The sequence below is a fragment of the Mandrillus leucophaeus genome, unplaced genomic scaffold (assembly GCF_000951045.1).
Source record: "Mandrillus leucophaeus isolate KB7577 unplaced genomic scaffold, Mleu.le_1.0 Scaffold863, whole genome shotgun sequence".
In the NCBI taxonomy this organism is placed as follows: Eukaryota; Metazoa; Chordata; class Mammalia; order Primates; family Cercopithecidae; genus Mandrillus; species Mandrillus leucophaeus.
Window position 1 is genome coordinate 600,550 of NW_012109397.1, and position 18,227 is coordinate 618,776.

The 18,227-nt window shown below is 39.5% G+C and overlaps 1 protein-coding gene across 10 annotated transcripts in view; it reads right to left on the reverse strand.

Moving 5' to 3' along the window:
* Positions 1–18,227, reverse strand: part of CACNB2 (calcium channel, voltage-dependent, beta 2 subunit) — a 449,623-nt gene that overhangs the window by 220,351 nt on the left and 211,045 nt on the right. For 2 of the 10 annotated variants that reach the window (XM_011968897.1, XM_011968894.1), the window contains exon 1: positions 2,995–3,286. The exons of the other annotated variants lie outside the window; for them this stretch is intronic. In XM_011968897.1, coding sequence (XP_011824287.1) covers positions 2,995–3,045 — 51 coding nt within the window. In that variant the 5' untranslated portion in view covers positions 3,046–3,286. Of the gene's footprint in view, positions 1–2,994; positions 3,287–18,227 lie in introns of those variants that run through there. 10 annotated transcript variants of the gene reach the window in all.

Consider the following 18,227-nt stretch of genomic DNA (forward strand, 5'->3'; position numbering starts at 1 on the left):
TCCATTCAGGATTTATTTATTTATTTATGTATTTATTTATTTATTTATTACCACTTAGGAGTTGAGGACCACTTTGAGAACCGACAGAAGCTAGAAAATGTTCACATATGCAGAGACTGAAATATTTGCACACAGTTTTAGAGCATCTATATTTGCTTTCTCCTCCCAGCCCTCTGATAGCTGACCCACAGGTCTCCAATTAAGAGTCACACTTCACAAGGGTGACATTTAATCCCTCCCCGTCCTCCAATATGCAAATAAAAAATCACTTTCCTTTGCTGCCTATCGGAAATATCATAGTTTGGGATTTCAGAGCTAAGTTCTTTCATTCCTAGCCACTGCAGAAAATACAGGAAGGCATACACCTTCCCTTAATAACTCTAGGAACTATGTTAAGCCATCTATCTACTTATATTCTATGTATGTACTCTGATCTTTAAAAAAATTCTCACAAATATCTTGAAACACAGCTATTATTATTCCGAATTTTACAGATGATGAAACTGAGGATCAGAGAAGACAAAATCTGCCAGATTACACCATTATTTAGGAGATGGTTTAGTATTCAATGTCAAGTCTGACTAGATCCAAATACTTGGCTCTTACCCACAGTCAGAAAAAACAAAAATGATGGGTAATAATAATAATAATAATAATAACCTGCCCAAATCAGAGAGATCATTGTTATCTGGAGGAAGGGAAGAAAGAATAGAAAAGAAGTGACCATCTGGGTCTAAGAATAATGGCACACAATTGCAGTTATTAAAGATACTATGTTCAAGAAATTTACAATGCAACAATACCAGGATTCATAAATAAATTGCGCACTTAAAGCTAGTAAGACTGATCTATATATATTCGCCTTTGGCAGTAGAAAGTAATTACACCAAATTGCATTGGTTTATTGATTTCATTTTAATGCACAATGAGAATTAAATGGGTAATTTCTAAATGTGTTTTCTGCATTTGGGGTTTGGAATGGCATTAGAAGGTACTGAAATAAACTGAAACTGATATAAAAACTGAAATCATACTTGGGATTAGAACAAAAATAAAGACCACACAGTTTATTCAGCATTCTAAAAACCTATCCCACAATGCACAGGCACACATAAATATACATATATAAATATACATATGTATAATTTTAAAAATTCTCTCCATTTATATTCTTGTCCAAACTTGAAAGAAGCATTTCTGTCATTATTGGAGAACTTGGAGAAAGACTGAATTTAAAGTGTTGAATGGTTACAGAATAAAAACTTTATAAAGAGTTATTTTAAACTTTAACCATTCAAAAATCCAAAAATCCATGTATTTATAAGCCCTATTCAAGCATAGTTATTAGTTAAAATGAGAAGTGGCCAGGCCATAGGAAACAAAAAGTCTATTTTTAGGGAAGAAGTAATTTAAAAGAATAAACATCCCTGTGCAGATTCCCCATAATACTTAAAGACAGGTCTAAAATTAATTGTAGGATAAATTATTCATGTGATTATTATTATTTTTGTAGACACAGCTCTTGCTATGCTGCCCAGGCTGGTCTCTAGCTTCTGGCCTCAAGCCATCCTCCCATCTCGGCCTCCCAAACTTTTGGGATTACAGGTGTGAGCCACCACACCTGGCCTTGTGACTATTTAAAATCATACGCATTGCCATTCTTATTAAATAACTGTGACATAATTGTGATCAGTTTTGTTGGTGAAAATATTCAAAATGGCCAATGGAATGTATTTGGCCATTTGCATTTTAGGTTATACATGTTTTTGTAATTCACAGAATTCCTCTGCAGGAAAAATATAGCAGTTATTTCATGTTTGATAATATTCTTAAAAAGCAAGCAAGTTTACAGGAAGTAATTCCAGATGTACTCAAACAGGTATTGAATAATTTATAAATTGGATGTGAATAGCATTTGATAAGCGGGTGGGACGTATCTAATGCCCAGAAATCGTTGATAATTAGTGTATACATTGCCAGCCATGTCAGAACCTAAATAAATAGAATTGTTGCATATAATACTTAATGAGGGCCAACTCAGAAAGTCAAATTCTGTATCTTCATAAAACTTAAAGTGAAATCTAATAAAAGAATCATCAAAATCACATAGATTAAGCAAAGTATCTCAGTTTCCAGTTTTATACAATACAACACAGAAGAAATGACCACAAAGATATTTCCTAGCAAGTATTTTTTTTTCTCTATTATACTAAATTTAGTATAGTTTGGAACAATTAGAAACAAAAGAAGTACTTAAAATAATGTTTAGACAAATTAAAATGGTATTTTCATGTCCTATTAGCACAAATATTTCTAACTTCATGATTTTTATTTTTACAGGCTCTGGTTTAGTTTTAGGTTCAGGATTCTTCTGTGCGTGTTTTCATCCTTTCCTAAAAAGGCACCAATAAATAATAATATGGTCTTTTCTTTAAAAGTTCTAAACCAAATCCGAAGACCCAAACAGTCAGTCCTCGTGTGGCAAAGCTTTATGTTTAAGTATTTTAAACTTTAGACTCTCATGTTTGTATTTTATTAAATTCAAAATTTCTAAAGTGACGAAGAATAAAAAAATCTTAATTTGCAGCAACACAGCAAGTCAGACCATCGTGATTTACACAGAAAAGTCTCAGACACACAAACAGTTCAGTGGCTAGGCTGTCAGAATGATACTCAAGACAAGTGCTGGTCTATAGCTGGAAAAAGCATTTTCATTTTCCACTAAATTTGTCTGCACCTGGACTCTCTCTCCAAGCTACTAAACGAAGTTCAGTAAGATACAGTTTAAAAACCAGAGTTCCAGTTTCACTTGCTTAAATCACCACAGCATTAAAGTAATAACACTGTGAATGGCAACATTTCTGGCAAGATAAGAAAGTCTAAAAAGTTAAGTAACTAATATGATTTTAGCTCAAGCTCAGCAACAGTTCTATGCATTCCTGTTTTCTTTAAACCACACCATGCATCTGGCCGGCTTCTCTCCCGTATGCTTACCCCAGGAATAATGTATTTAGTTTGAGGAGCTATAAGGCGTCTGTCAAGCATGCTAGACCAATTCCAAGTGCGCCCAGCACTCCAGCAGGAATTTTCTTCACAGGAGCAAAAATTCAGGACTAGCTAAAGGCAGCCAAGTCTTGCTTTGCTGAACAGCATAGCAACTGCTTTCCTTTTTCTTGCTGGCTTGGGGTGTGTAGTATTAGTTAGTGTGACTTTCTAAAGTTCATCGGATCACAACAGCTTTCTGTTCCAGAACCACTTAGGCAGAGCAGAGGAGCTCATCAAAGTCAATGAACAAACGCAAGTGGGAGGGTCTTATACTCTTCTGAATTACGTCAGCTGGCTTGGAAGACGGACGGACGCCTGCAAACTTGTCAAAGTAGAGTAACACTTCATTAGTATCAGATGCGACAGGTCCCTCGGGGCAGCCAGGACTCCAGCACTGCTTGAGAATCCTTTCTTCAGAACAGAACAATAGGTTGCATAACTGGATACGCTGTTGGCATTCAAAGAAACTACTGCCCTGAAAAAGTCTGGAATAATAGTAAAACTATTTTTCTACTCCCACTCACTGAAGAAATATTTTCTCTTTTGCACACAAGAAAGTGATCTTTCTTTTTTTATCGCCTTTCAAGTTCTCAGTGTGTATGGAAAATCTAATTTTTTTCACAGTCAAATGAGTATCACTTGGAGATATTTACTTTTTTAAATTAAAAGCTTATTTATATTAAAAGACAGCATTAAAAGTTGAAATAATAAACACAATATTCTGAGAGCATGCTTGCAACACACACACACACACACACACACACACACACACACACACATAGGTATTACTATCCAGGAAATAGAACTCCTATAAATCAAAAGACTCACAACTAAAAGAAAATGGAAAACAAGACATGAATAGATAAATCATAGGAGATAAAATTCTAGTGGTCAATAAACGGGACTTCCTTTCTAATCAGGAGATACAAACTGAAATCACAGTTTACCATTTTGCATCCATCATGGTGGAAATATTTTTTACAAACCTGAAAATCTCAGATCTTGGTGAAAATGTCAAGAAGGGGATGGCAAGCTATGGCCCACAGTCAAACTTAGCCAGCCACCTGTTTTGTATAACCTGCAAGCTAAGAATGTGTTTTACATTTTTTAATTACTAGGGAAAAAAAAAAACAGAATGGTATTTTGTGGCACATGACAATTACATGAAATTCAAATCAATGTTCTTAAATAAAGGTTTATTGGAACATATGGGCTTGTTGGTTTATGTATGCTCCATGGCTGTTTTTGTGCTACAAGAGCAGTCATTGCAACAGTGACCATGTAACTCACAAAGCCTTAAATATTTCCTACGTGGCCCTTTACAGAAAAGGTTCATAAGCCTGTGATGCAGAGCAACTAGACTTTCACATTCTGTTGGTGGGAGTATACCTTATTTATTTATTTAGAGACGGAGTCTTGCTCTGTTGCCCAGGCTGGAGTGCAGTGGCACGATCTCGGCTCATTGCAACCTCTGCCTCTCGGGTTCAAGCGATTCTCCTGCCTCAGCCTCTTGAGTAGCTGGGATTACAGGTGAGTGCCACCAAGCCTGGCTAATTTTTGTCTTTTTAGTAGATATGGGGGTTCAGCATGTTGGCCAGACTGTCTCGAACTCCTGACCTCAAGTGATCTGCCCGCCTTGGCCTCCCAAAGTGCTGGGATTACAGGCATGAGCCACTGTGCCCAGCCTGCTGGTGGGAGTATAAACTGGAACAGTCACATTAGATATTTAGCAGGATATAATGAAACTGCTGATGCCCAAGTACTTAGGCCCAGGGATACCCTCACATGAGTACATAGGGAGGTACATGAACGAAATGTCCTTAGCTACACTGAGGGGCTGTAGTAAAAAACAGGAAACAGGCTGGGCATGGTGGCTCACGCCGATAATTCCAGCACTTTGGGAAGCCAAGGTGGGAGGATCATTTGAGTCCAGGAGTTTGAAACCAGCCTGGACAACAAAGGAAGACACCATCTCTGCAAAAAAATTTTAAAGTTAGCTAGGCATGGTGGCATGTGCCTGTGGTCCCAGCTACTCGGGAGGCTGAGTTGGGAGGATCATTTGAATCTGGGAGGTAGAGGCTGCAATGAGCTATGATCATACCACTGCACTCCAGTCTGGGTGGAGTGAGACCCTGTTTCAAAAAAAAAAAAAAGAAGGAAAGAAGGAAGGAAGGAAGGATGGAAGGAAGGAAGGAAGGAAGGAGAGAGAGAAAGAAAGAGAGGAAGAGAGGAAGAAAAAACCTAGATGCATATCAATAGAAAAGTGGATAAAATTTTGGATACTATTCAGTAGTGAAAGTGAATGGTCCGGAAGTTACCTACTTGAGTAAATCCCTACAAACACAATGTTGATAGAAACAGCAAGTTTGGGAACTGTAAGGTACCTTAAGAACCTGTGTGTACAAGGGTTCCCTTTTCTCCACACCCTCACCAACACTTGTTATCTCTTGTCCTTTGGATCGCAGCCATCCTAACAAGAGTAAACTAGTATTTCATTGTGATTTTGACTTGCATTTCCCTGATGATTAGTGACGTTGACACTTTTACATATATTTGTTGGCCAGAGTTTTATGTCTTCTTTGGAGAAATGTCCATTTAGGTCCTTTGTATATTTTAAAATCAGGTTATGTCTTTTTTCCATTCTGTGAGTTCTTTATATATTTGGGGTATTAGCTCCTTATCAGATACGTAATTTGAAAATATTTTTTCCCAACCCACAGGCTGCCTTTTCATTTGGATGACTATTTCCTCTGCTATGGGAAAGCTTTTTGGTTTGGTGTAATCTCACTTGTTTATTTTTGTTTTTGTTGCCTGAGATTTTGGTGTGATGTTTTAAAACAATTATTACCAAGGCCAGTATTCAGCAGCTTTTCCATAATGTTTTCTTCTAGGAATCTGATGGTTTCAGGTCTTTAATCCACTTTGAGTTGATTTTGTTTATGGTACAAGATAATGATCCAGTTTCATTTCACTGTGTATATGAGTATCAAAATATCATGTTGTACACCTTAATATATAGAGATATTTTTTAAAAAGAACCTATGACATGATTTGCAGCAAATTTGAAAATATGCAGAAATACTATATATTTTATGTAGGTGGTAAAACATGTAAAAAATAAATATGAAAATAATGAATACCAAATCCAGGATAGTGGTATGTCTGGAGAGGAGTATATTTGGAAGGGTTAGTGAGGAGAAGGGGCAGTTTTATCAGTAATATGTTTTCAAAACTAGGTCATACCTACATCACTGGTCATTATAATATTTTCTATGCTTCTTTATATTCCAAAATAATTTATAATAAATAAGTGTTTAAAATTAGGAAAAACTGTTAAAAATTTTTGATACAAAAAGTGCTAGACCATTGTGGCCATTAAAATGCTTATGAGACACTTCCGTTATATAACAAATGCTACAATAGATAAGAGTAAATAAAAGAAAAAAGTAGGCTGTGCATGGTGGCTCACACCTGTAATGCCAGCACTTTGGGAGGTTGAGATGAACAGATCACATGAGCTCAAGAGTTCAAGACCAGCCTGGGCAATAAAGAAAGACCTCAGGCATAGTGGTGCATGCCTGTAGTCCCAGCTACTCAGGAGGCTGAGATGGGAGGATTGCTTGACTCCAGGAAGTCGAGGGGGCAGCGAGCCAAGATTATGCTACTGCACACCAGTCTGGGCAATGGGAGTGAGACCTGTCTAAAAAAAGAAAAAAGAAAAAAAAAAAAAAAAAAAAAAAGAAGAAGAAGAAGAAAGAAGAGAAAAGAAAAGCAAAACAAAAAAGTGGACTACCAATTTGTTTTTACAATAAATATTCCACTGTTAAAAATATTTAGAAGAAACTTGTAAGGAAGCATATGAATTATGTTAACAGTGGTTGTGGGTTACCGAGTAGTGGTTTCAGGGTATTTGTTTTTTCTTTCCTTTTAAAAAATTTAGTACTTTTCAAACTTTCTACAGTGGGTTGATATTGATATTACTTTTCAACCTCAAATAAAGTTTCAGTGTCTAACACGCAACCAAGGATTATCTAATTTTCTAGGGAAATTAGAACCCTTTGTTTAACTCAGCATTTATTATGGGTTAGGATATTTTTTATCTCTGTGAGGATAGACTTTAACTTGTCAAAAACTGACAGACATGCAAATGAATTCGTCCAATATAAATAAATTGGTCTAGAAGAAATGCAAATGATTGCGGTCTTGTAGGAAAGATTATTCCCTAAGTCATCTTTTTTTTTTCTTTCTGTTTTTGAGATGGAGTCTTGCTCTGTTACCCAGGCTGGGGTGCAGTGGCACGATCTTGGCTCATTACAGCCTCCGCCTCCTGGGTTCAAGCAATTCTCATGCCTCAGCCTCTCGAATAGCTGGAATTACAGGCACTTGCCATTACACCTGTCTAATTTTTGTACTTTTAGTAGAGATAAAGTTTTGCCATATTGGCCAGACTGGTCTCAAACTCCTGACCTCAGGTGATCTGCCCACCTTGGCCTCCCAAAGTGCTGGGATTACAGCATCAGCCGCCGCGTCTGGCCCATCCTAAGTCGTCATTTTATTGTTCTGGGGAGTACTAACCAGTTCTTGTATCTAATTGAACAATCATAGCCCACTGTTCTTTCTTTCAATGACTATAAATACTTAAACCTTTCCCATAATCTTTCAAACTGGCTTAACCATGCTGGCTCCTTTAATGAATTAAAAAAAAAATTCTTTGGCCTGTATTCAATCTATATTTGTTTGAAAGAAATGTTCTGAAAGTTTGGAAACATTATATTTGGATGCCAGTTTTAAACTTGAAACCATAGTTCCTTTCTCTTCTGACAATGGCATATTTCTGTATTAGCTTTCCAAACCCAGCCCACTTTAATTTATAATGCCATTAAAATATATTTACAACAGAAAAATGCTAACTAATAATGATTTCAGGTAACCAAAAGCAACTGAGGTTTGAAGAGAAGGATGAGGATGTAAATTCTAAATGGAACATATAGGACTTTCAAAGCCTTTCCAAGCTTCTATAAATTCTCTACTACTAAATAACTCTGTGTGTGTGTGTGTGTGTGTGTGTGTTTCTTGCTCTCAAATGAGACTGAGAGATATTTTGTTGAGTTCCTTGGGAAGAGCATAAAGATAAAAACTAATGAGGAAAAACTGAGGAAAAAATGTACGTGTCAATGAGAAATAGACTTGAGATTGAAACCCAGAAAAGTGAATAATTGAGGTTCAGGTGAGACAGGAAGTGATGGACTTAATTTTTTTTTTTTTTTTTTGAGATGAAGTATCGCTCTGTTGCCCAGGCTGCAGAGCCATCTTGGCTCACTGCAACCTCTGCCTCCTGGGTTCAAGCAATCCTCATGCCTCAGCCTCCTGAGGTAGCTGGGATTACAGGCGTGTGCTGCTATGCCTGGCTAATTACTTTTGTGTTGTTGTTTGCTTGTTTTTACTAGAGATGGGGTTTCAACATGTTGGCCAGGCTGGTCTTGAACTCCTGGCCTCAAGTGGTCTGCCCACCTTGGCCTCCCAAAGTGCTGGGATTATAGGTGTGAGCCATCACACCCTGTGAAAATGATGGTTTAGATGAGAGATAATTTGTCATGGCTGATACCAGAACAAATAAGAAATCCAAAACAATTTGGTCACTTGCCAGTTTAAGAGAATAGAAAAAGAAAAGCAACCTTAATTTAAGTGGTTAAGTCCATGTCCAACAGTATTTTTTTTTTTTTACTTTTCATACTTCTGACAAATTTTCACATTAGATGTCTGTAACTTAGGTAATGAATGTCTGAAATGCATAGTCATATTATGGGATAAATATATTAAAATAGCATGTTTTCAGGGTTCTTTTCCTAGGTATACAATAATTTTTCTGGTTATATTTTCATTGTTGAGTACCAGAAAATCAGTAAAAGGAAAGCACAAACAAAACAGCAGTTCTCCTTGTCATCTCCCAGGTTCCTAATCCATAAAAAGAGGATAAGACTTCAAAGGATAATTGCCAGAATTACATAAAACATCTAGTACACATCTGGCACACCAGAATTGCCAAATAAACGTTAATTTCCTTTGCTGTAACTCAGTGGTTCTGGACTGGGGGTGATTTTGACCCCTCAGGGGACATTGGGCAATTTCTAGAGCCGTAGTTGCTTGCCACAATGGGGACGGGTGAGGAGTTTACTGGAATCTAGTGGGCAGAGGCCAGGGTTCCTGCTCGGCATCCTACAACGCACAGAAGAGCCTCTCATCACAAAGAGCAACCCGGCACAATATGTCCAGAGTGCTGAGAACGAGAAACCAGCCAGAAGTGAAGGTGCCCTTCACATCAAAGCTGTCAATATGAAGTGCTTTCAAGTATAACCTAAGATCCCAGAAGGTGAAATTCAAATTCTTTCTCCATCTTGTTGAGGTTGCTTGAAGGTAGGACAGAAGACTAGAGAGGCAAAACGCAGGAGAAAAACCAGACCACCGTGGGTCTCAAAAGCAGCTCCTGGGATCTCAGTAAAGTGCCCAGTTATTCTGTGATTCTGGGAGAAGCCCACAGAGGCCACTGGAGTAGCTGGGTGTCAGATTTCAGATGGAAGGACCTGAGGTTTCTGCAGTCCCAGCTTATATTCACACCTTGGAACATTTGTCCTTACCTTGTTTCCAATTTCCTTCCATCCCCTGCTCCCGTCACTTGCCCCCAAGTTGTCTTTGCTAAACGGTGAAAAGGGCTTAATGAAAATGACACTATAACTAGAAAACTCCTGGAGTGCTGTTTTAATAACTAAAGATGCATGCTCACTAATCTGAAAAGAGAAGGGTTCTTTCTGTTGATTTATTTGTACCCAGCATTGCTGTTATCTGTCGACATAAACAGAAAGCAGAGAGAAGAGCTTCAGGAATTCTGAACCTTCAATAGAGACGACTTTCTCATTTGTTGTTTTAAACTTTAAAACAGCAGCAGACCTTTCTGGAAGGGGAGGTGGTGGCCAAAGTATAAATATGTTATGTTGCCAGGAGACGACAAAAAAAATGCAGAATTTTGGAGGTCACATACTTCAAGTGGTCAGTCCAGACTTCAAAGTCCAGACTATTTATCCAATCATACAGGATTGTGAAAAAATTCCCTTGATCACACCCCAGTTTAGAGTTTATGCCTCAACAGTGTCATCTTTGATTATATAAGGCCATGCTATGTGTACAAATATGGATAATTATGGTATGTGTGAGCCAGACAGTGAATCATAAGAGCAAAATAAAACTCTAGTGTGTTTACACACTAAGGCTCACATGTGTTTTTGGTAAACAACAGCGAACACATCCTTTTCTCAAAAAAATAAAAGTAGGAAACAATTTCACATGTCATAGTAAAAAAACAAGACGGAAATAGTCACAGACATAATAGAATTTTCTTTCAACATAGCAATCTATGTTGTTGCTAACAGTTTTTTTTTTAACATTAGCAAAATTTCCAACTGAGCTATTGCTATTGACTGAGAAGAGCAAAGCGCTTTTGTTCCAAAGCTGTACTATTTAAGGCAAGTAGTTGTACTGTGGAGATCTCTTCCTCAGATTTTATCCCTCTAAGAAGCCATGATCAATCCTGCCTCCAATTCAGCAGCTTCAGATAAGATGAGACTCTTTATTCAAATCAGAGCCACTCAAATAAGTGAGCCTTTTTGAGACAGCATGTTGGTTTCAAGCATATTACAACTAACAGCAAAAACTGAAAAGGACTTTTTCCCATCCCCCCATCCCTACTGCTGAATGAGATACACTTGAAAATGAGAACCTACTGTTATTAATGAAGAGGCATAGTGATTTTATCTTCATGAAAGCTGCCACTTCAAACAATTCTAGAAATAATGGGAGGAGAGGGTATTTCGGTGCCTTCTTTGACTCCTTTACTCCCCAGCCCCATAGATCTGTTGTATTGTAAATTTGACACTGAAAATCATAGCTTGTAATTTTTTGGTACTTGTAACCTGCATTTAACATGTTAAGTCCCCTTTTCATACCATTAAAATGAATTAAACATCGTTTCGGAGTTAACTGTAAATGAATTGCAGATTATGTTCTATAGTAGTTAAATGACTCTAACTAATTCAATGTATTATGTATAATGTTTCAATATTTCTCCTTAATACAATTTCCACGGAATAATACAAGGTGTGCTGGGGACTAGGGAGGTTACACAAAGTGCTGTTTTTGTCCCACTGTGTTTTTTAGATACCCCCTCTGGTCCCGTTTCCTAATTTTCTTCTCCCAGCCTTTCTCTGGCCTGCCGTCCGAAGAGCTTTCCTCCTGAAATGTTCACGTCTCACCTATGCTGAAGGAATACTTATTCCGTAGTCCTGGAATACTCTTCGTTTCTGCAAGGTCAGGTTTTCCTAAATATTTAAGGTCTCTGAGTTCCAGATTGTTGCATTTAATGCCAATTTGATGACTCTGCATGGATTTCCAATAGACTTCTTGATCTTTCTGTGATCAAAAGAGCTACTAATTCCTCATACTACAGCAAACAGCACCCCCATGCTCCCCCATCCTCCCAGCTAAACATTTACCAAGTCCTGTCCATGCTAACTCCGAAGTATTTCTCAAATCCAACCCTTGCCTTGCCACCTCTCACCACCACTCCCTTTAGCAATATCCCCAGCTCATCTCTGGATGCTGTCCAATCTCCATAGAGCAGCTAAAGAGGTCTTTCGTAAGGCACGGACCGCTTGCATCATCCTGCTGCTTAAAATTAAAGTCCTCTGCTCATTTCTTGCCGCAGCTGAGATAACTGTGGCCTGCAGGACCTGGTGAGATATGACTTCCACTCACGTCTCAGACTTCCTCTCCCCTCTCTCTGCTCCTTCCTCCCCACACTGCAGCCATATTGGCATCCTGCCGTCCTCGGACTGAGCCAAGAGCATTCCTGTGTTGGGGTCTCTGCCTGTCTCTTCCATCTGCTTAGAGTGCTTCCCCCTCACTGCTCCCCACCCCCCACCCCCAATCGACTCCTGTATGGCTGCCACCATGCCACACACTTGGTACTTTTAGAGTGATATGATTTGGCCCACAATCCAGGGAGAACTTGAAATTCATTCAGTACAGTGAAGAGTACACCAGATTTAGATTTGGAGATCTGAGCTAGGCCCGGCTCTGTTGCCTCTAACTAACTGGCTAAGTTACTTGATAGGCCTGAGGCTCTGAGTATTCTGCTGTTAAGAGAGGATGTTCAACTCATCACCTAGAGAGAGGCTAGTGACTTAGTCTTCAAACCAACAGTTCTAGAGCTGTTATTCTACTAAACATGTTGGAAGAACAACACTTTATGCAAGAATCTCAAGCAGTTAGAGGTAACAGTTATAATCTCTAGGGCTTTGCAGTTAATTTAAGTTAAAAAAAGTCAGAAGAAATGGTGTAATTTTCACCCCTTGACCCTGCTTTTTTATTTTTATTTATTTATTTTTTTTCAATGAGACAGCATCTAGCTATGTTCTCCAGGCTAGACTGCAATGATGCAAACATAGCTCACTGCAGCCTCGAACCCCTGGGCTCAAGTGATCCTCCTGCCTTAGCCTCCCAAGTATCTAGGACAATGGGTGTGTGCCATTGTGCCCAGCATCACCTAATCAAAAAAAAATTTATGGCCGGGCGTGGTGGCTCATGCCTGTAATTCCAACACTTTGGGAGGCCGAGGAGGGTAGATCATGAGGTCAAGAGATCGAGACCACCCTGACCAACATGGTGAAACCCCGTCTCTACTAAAAATACAAAAATTAGCTAGACATGGTGGCACATGCTTGTAGTCCCAGCTACTTAGGAGGCTGAGGCAGAAGAATCACCTGACCCCAGGAGGCAGAGGTTGCAGCAGGCCGAGATCACCCCATTGCACTCCAGCCTGGCGACAGAGCAAGACTCAGTCTCAAAAAAAAAAAAAAAAAAGGCTGGGCGTGGTGCCTCACATCTGTAATCCCAGCACTTTGGGAGGCTGAGGCGGGCAGATCATGAGATCAAGAGTTCAACACCAGCCTGGCCAACATGGTGAAACCCCATCACCACTAAACATACAAAAATTAGCCAGGCGTGGTGGTGGGAGCCTATAGTCCCAACTACTTGGGAGGCTGAGGCAGGAGAATTGCTTGAACCCAGGAGGCAGAGGTTGTAGTGAGCCAAGAGTGTGCCACTGCACTCCAGCCTGGGCAACAGAGCAAGACTCCATCTCAAAAAAAAAATTAATTTTATTTTTAACCTTTAGTCATTTTGCAGACAGGGTCTTGCTCTGTCACCCAAGGCAGTGGCACAATCATGTCTCACTGTAGCTTCAACCTCTTGGGCTCAAATGATCCTCCCACCTCAGCCTCCCAAGTAACTGGGATCACAGGAGCACACCACTACACCTGGCTAATCTTTCCATGTTTTGTAGAGACGGAGTCTTGCTATATTGCTCAGGATGGTCTTGAACTAACTCCTAGGCTCGAGTGTTGCCCCCACCTTAGCCTCCCAAAGTGCTGGAATTACAGTCATGAACCACTTCACCTGGCCATCTAACTTCTATTTAAACTAAAGCTTGTTGATGTTGTGAGTTTTGGAAGGAATAGACCTGATAACTGTATCCACACTACATTATATAAGCATATGCATCTAATGTGTAATTACCTATATGAAGTCTGTCAAATATTTTGAGTATTAAATAATGAATGTGATTTTTAGGACTTCTTTGTGTTATCTTTATAAATAACTGAATTTTAAAAACATAAATCTGGCCGGGTGTGGTGGCTCACGCCTGTAATCCCAGCACTTTGGGAGGCCAAGGCGGGTGGATCACTTGAGGTCAGGAGTTCAAGACCAGCCTGGCCAATGTGGCAAAACCCCCGTCTCTACTAAAAATATAAAAATTAGCTGGGCATGGTGGCGCGAGTCTGTAATCTCAGCTCCTTGGTAGGCTGAGGCAGGAGAATCGCTTGAAACCAGGAGGCGGAGGAGGTTGCAGTGAGCCGAGATCATACCACTGTACTCCAGCCTGGGTGACAGAGCGAGACTCCGTCTCAAACAAACAAACAAACAATAACAAAAAAACATAAATCTATAAATTCAATATAATATAATAAAATAAACAAAATATTTTATTGGAAACGATGAATTTGGGATAAATGTACTACAAAACAAGGACATACAAGATTGTTAAAAATGAGATCATGAGGTACAAAGCAATGGTTTTTACAATGTAATTTCATCTCATTAATTTCTGCGGTTAAGTAGTGAGATTAATCCTACTTTCTAAATGCACACTTAGCGTAAATCGCAAAAATAATTGGCTACTCCCTGATTTTGACTACAGTGACCCATTACTTAAGCTTATATCTTTCTTCTTATCCTGCCTTTTTTTTAATTGTAAGAGGTGATTTGGGACTACAAACTCGGAAAAAATATTCACAGCCACATTATAAAAACATTATAGGCAGGATTCATCTCTTGCTCCTTTGAGAGTAAGAACTTTCATTTGTGGGACTTTGGAATGTACAAGCAAGATGTTCATTCATGTTTTACCATGCTGATTAACAATTGCTTAGCACTTTACCAGGGAGAATCTTTTTCCTGAGTGTTTATCACCCTATTCTGTAATACACTTGAGGGCCCACATCAATGGTACCTATTCCTTCCTGGCCCAGAGGAACACACACATTTAATCTGAATGCACTGAGTACCACAGCTGAGTGGAGAAAGGATTAGGGAGGCAATTAAGAATAAAAATAAAATCCTTGCAATTGAATGACACAGCATATATTTCCCTACAAATGAAAATGAGAAAATAACGCATCTGTGAACTTGCAGCCTTCACTTCTTTCACTATGCATATTCCTCTTATGAGGGGTTCTCCAAGTGTAGTCTGAGAGCCCTGAGAGCAATCGGGCGGTCTGCAAAGTCAAAACTATTCTCTGAGTATCAGATGAAAAACTGGATATACCCCCAACATAAATACAGTCTTTGGGAGATGCAGAGGTTTTGTGTTTCCTTATTCTCTACATATCCAGTGAAATAATATACAGTTCTACAAATCTCTGACCTAGGGTTTGTTTGGTTCACACAAATAGCTCGGGAGCCCTGAAGCTTGCTTAACCAAGCCCTGATAAAACAGTAATTCACTGAATTGAGTAAAAAATCTGTATCGACTTTAATGTACAAGTCTCTTTAGGATGAATGTCTTGCTACACTGGTTTGTTAAATCAGGGGGACTAAAACTTTACAGAGGTTTCAGTCTTTGATGATGGGAATTGCACCCTAGCAAGCAGGATGCTTTAAGTGCATGTGTAGACAAACAGTCTAAGTGCAATTTAAGTATATTTATACTTAAGTATCATAGTGGTTAATCTGTGAATTATTCTAACTATGAATATAATGCATATGATACATAAGTGGATAAACCAGGCCAAAAGTACCCAGGTAAACACTCCCGTTCGCTTTAAACCAGTCTTTCTCAGCCTTGCTGCAAAGTGGAGTCACAGAGAGCTTTAAGTTATACCAACTATTGAAGTCCACCCTATGAGATTCCAACTTAATTGGTCTGGGATGCAACGTGGTTAAGCATGTGGATTTTTTTAAGTTCCACAGATGATTCTAATGTGTGGCCAAGGTAGCAAATTATTGCTTTAGGGACATGTAAATTCTCTTTTCTCTGCATGTTTCATCATTGTTCAGTCTTGACCCTTGAATTCTTGCAGCTCTTGAACTTCTACCATGAAACCCAGCATTCGATGACTTCTAGGATTCTTAGACCGCTACATGGAGGTTGGATCTTTTCAGGTCCTCTTTCCAGAACTGGCTGCAAAAGCTCGCCACTTACCTCTAAGGCAGCCCATCTTCTCATATCCTATCTGCTTCAATAATTTGACACTACTGATCTGTCCTCAACTTCCACTCTGCCTTTCCCCGGGCATTTGACAAAAGTTCCCCTTGCCCTAAAGTCTTGAACCAGCCCTGCCAGGACACACCCACCCCTCCCCTGCCATCCTCAGTCCTGGCTCCAGAGACCCTAGTGTGCCAAACCCTGCTCATCTGTAAGAAGAGGTTAGTCGGATACTGCCTTAAACTTCTGTCTTCAGCAGAATACAGGGCATAAATATGGTCATTGAAAACATGACTGGGGCTGGGCGCAAAGGCTCAGGCCTCACCTGTAATCCCAGCACTTTGGGAGGCCGAGGTGGGCGGATTGTTTGAGGTCAGGAGTTTGAGACCAGCTTGGTCTCATGGAGAAACTCCGTCTCTACTAAAAATACAAAAATTAGCTGGGCACGGTGGCATGCGCCTGTTATCCCACCTACTCAGGAGGCTGACGCAAGAGACTCACTTGAACCCAGGAGGTGGAGGGTGCAGTGAGCCGAGATTGCGCCACTGCCCTCCAGCCTAGGTGGCAGAGGGAGACTCCGTCTCAAAACAAACAAACAAAAAAAACCAAAAAACCATGACCGGGCAATTTAGGATTTCCAGATGTGCATATTTCTACAAGAAAGCATTTAGGTATATCTGATATTTTTGGAGGCTGAAGAAATAAATAGAAAGAAAATCATGTTATTTTTATTGTGAAAATATAATGGATATACTTATGAAAAACATGTTCTTTATATAATTAATAGGTATGCTATTTTGTGGTCACTTTACTTGGACCCTCAAATCCACAGGTGCTCTGGAATAACATCAGAACATATTTCAGATCTTTAACTCAAACAGAATGAACCAATTGGAATGTTCTAGGATACTATTCTTTAATATCATGGAAATTTGACTTATTAGTCTTCAAGGAAGGGTGACCTATGGGAGTGCTTTTAAAAATCATTACTTTCACTGGGCACAGTGGCTCATGCCTGTAATCCCAGCACTTTGGGAGGTTAAGGTGGGCAGATCACTTGAGTCCAGGAGTTCAAGACCAGCCTGGGCAAGATGGCAAAAAACCCTGTCTGTATTAAAAATACAAAAAATTTGCTGGGCATGGTGGCACACGCCTATAGTCCCAGCTACTCAGAGGGCTGAAGTGGGAGGATTGCTTGAGCCCAAAAGGTCAAGTCTGCAGTGAGCCGTGATTGCACCACTGTACTCCAACCTGGGCAACACAGTGAGACCCTGTCTCAAAAAAAACAAAACCAAAAACATTACTTTCTACTTCCTGAATTACCATGAAGGAGCATAAATACAATTTTGAAGAGGTTCCTGTGGTCAGAGGGGTAAACTGTCATATTCCAAAGCAAAGTAAAGACATCTTAAAAGTAAAACTTCTTCCAAGTGAGCTGTGCTTATTAAGTACCAAATGGGATCCAATTTATTTGCAGTATTTCATCTAATGCAGTCAGAGGGCATAGCAGTTCTGACGACGTCTGATGAAGGAGGATCTCTGTTTACTTCCACCACTCCCTCTCCCTGGATTAAAACACCACGAACTTTCTGCTCTTTGCTTTTCTTGAATAAGTTACCAAAAAAGAGCAGAACTGAGTCAACACCAAACTGCCCTTTGGATAACCAAGATGGAGCAGATTTACCTTGGAACATGATTTTGAATTCAAGCCATGAACTACACTGGAGGAATGCTTTACATCTCTAATTATTCATTTTGGATTTCCAATTTTGACACAAGGTAATATTCGCATGTTTCATTTATTACTAATCATTCAGTCCATTTTTTTCCTTTTTTAAACTGCTTTTTTTTTCCTTTCTGTCTCTGTACACTAACTCTGAATAACCGTAGTAGCTCCTATTTCTGTTAATCATTTATCTTGAAAATGGAAGACAACAGAGTCAGATTAGCACAGAATTAACACAGTAGGAATCAACATGAAGAAAAACTAGGTTTCAACTAGGCACAGTGGCTCATGCCTATAATCTCAGCAACTTTGGGAGGCCAAAGTGGGAGGACTGTTTGAGCCCAGGAGTTCGGGACCAGCCTGGGCAATATGGAGGAACTCCATCTCTACAAAAAATACAAAAATTAGCTGAGCATGGTGGTGTGTGCCTCTGGTCCCAGCTACTAGGGAGGCTGAGGTGAGAGGTTGGCTTGAGTCTGGGAGGTGGAGGCTGCAGTGAGCTGAGATTGTGCCACTATACTCCAGTCTGCGTGATAGAGCCAGATGAAAGAAAGGAAAAGGAAGAAAGGGAAGGGAAGGGGGAGAGAGAGAGAAGAAAGGAAGGAAGGAAGGAAGGAAGGAAGGAAGGAAGGAAGGAAGGAA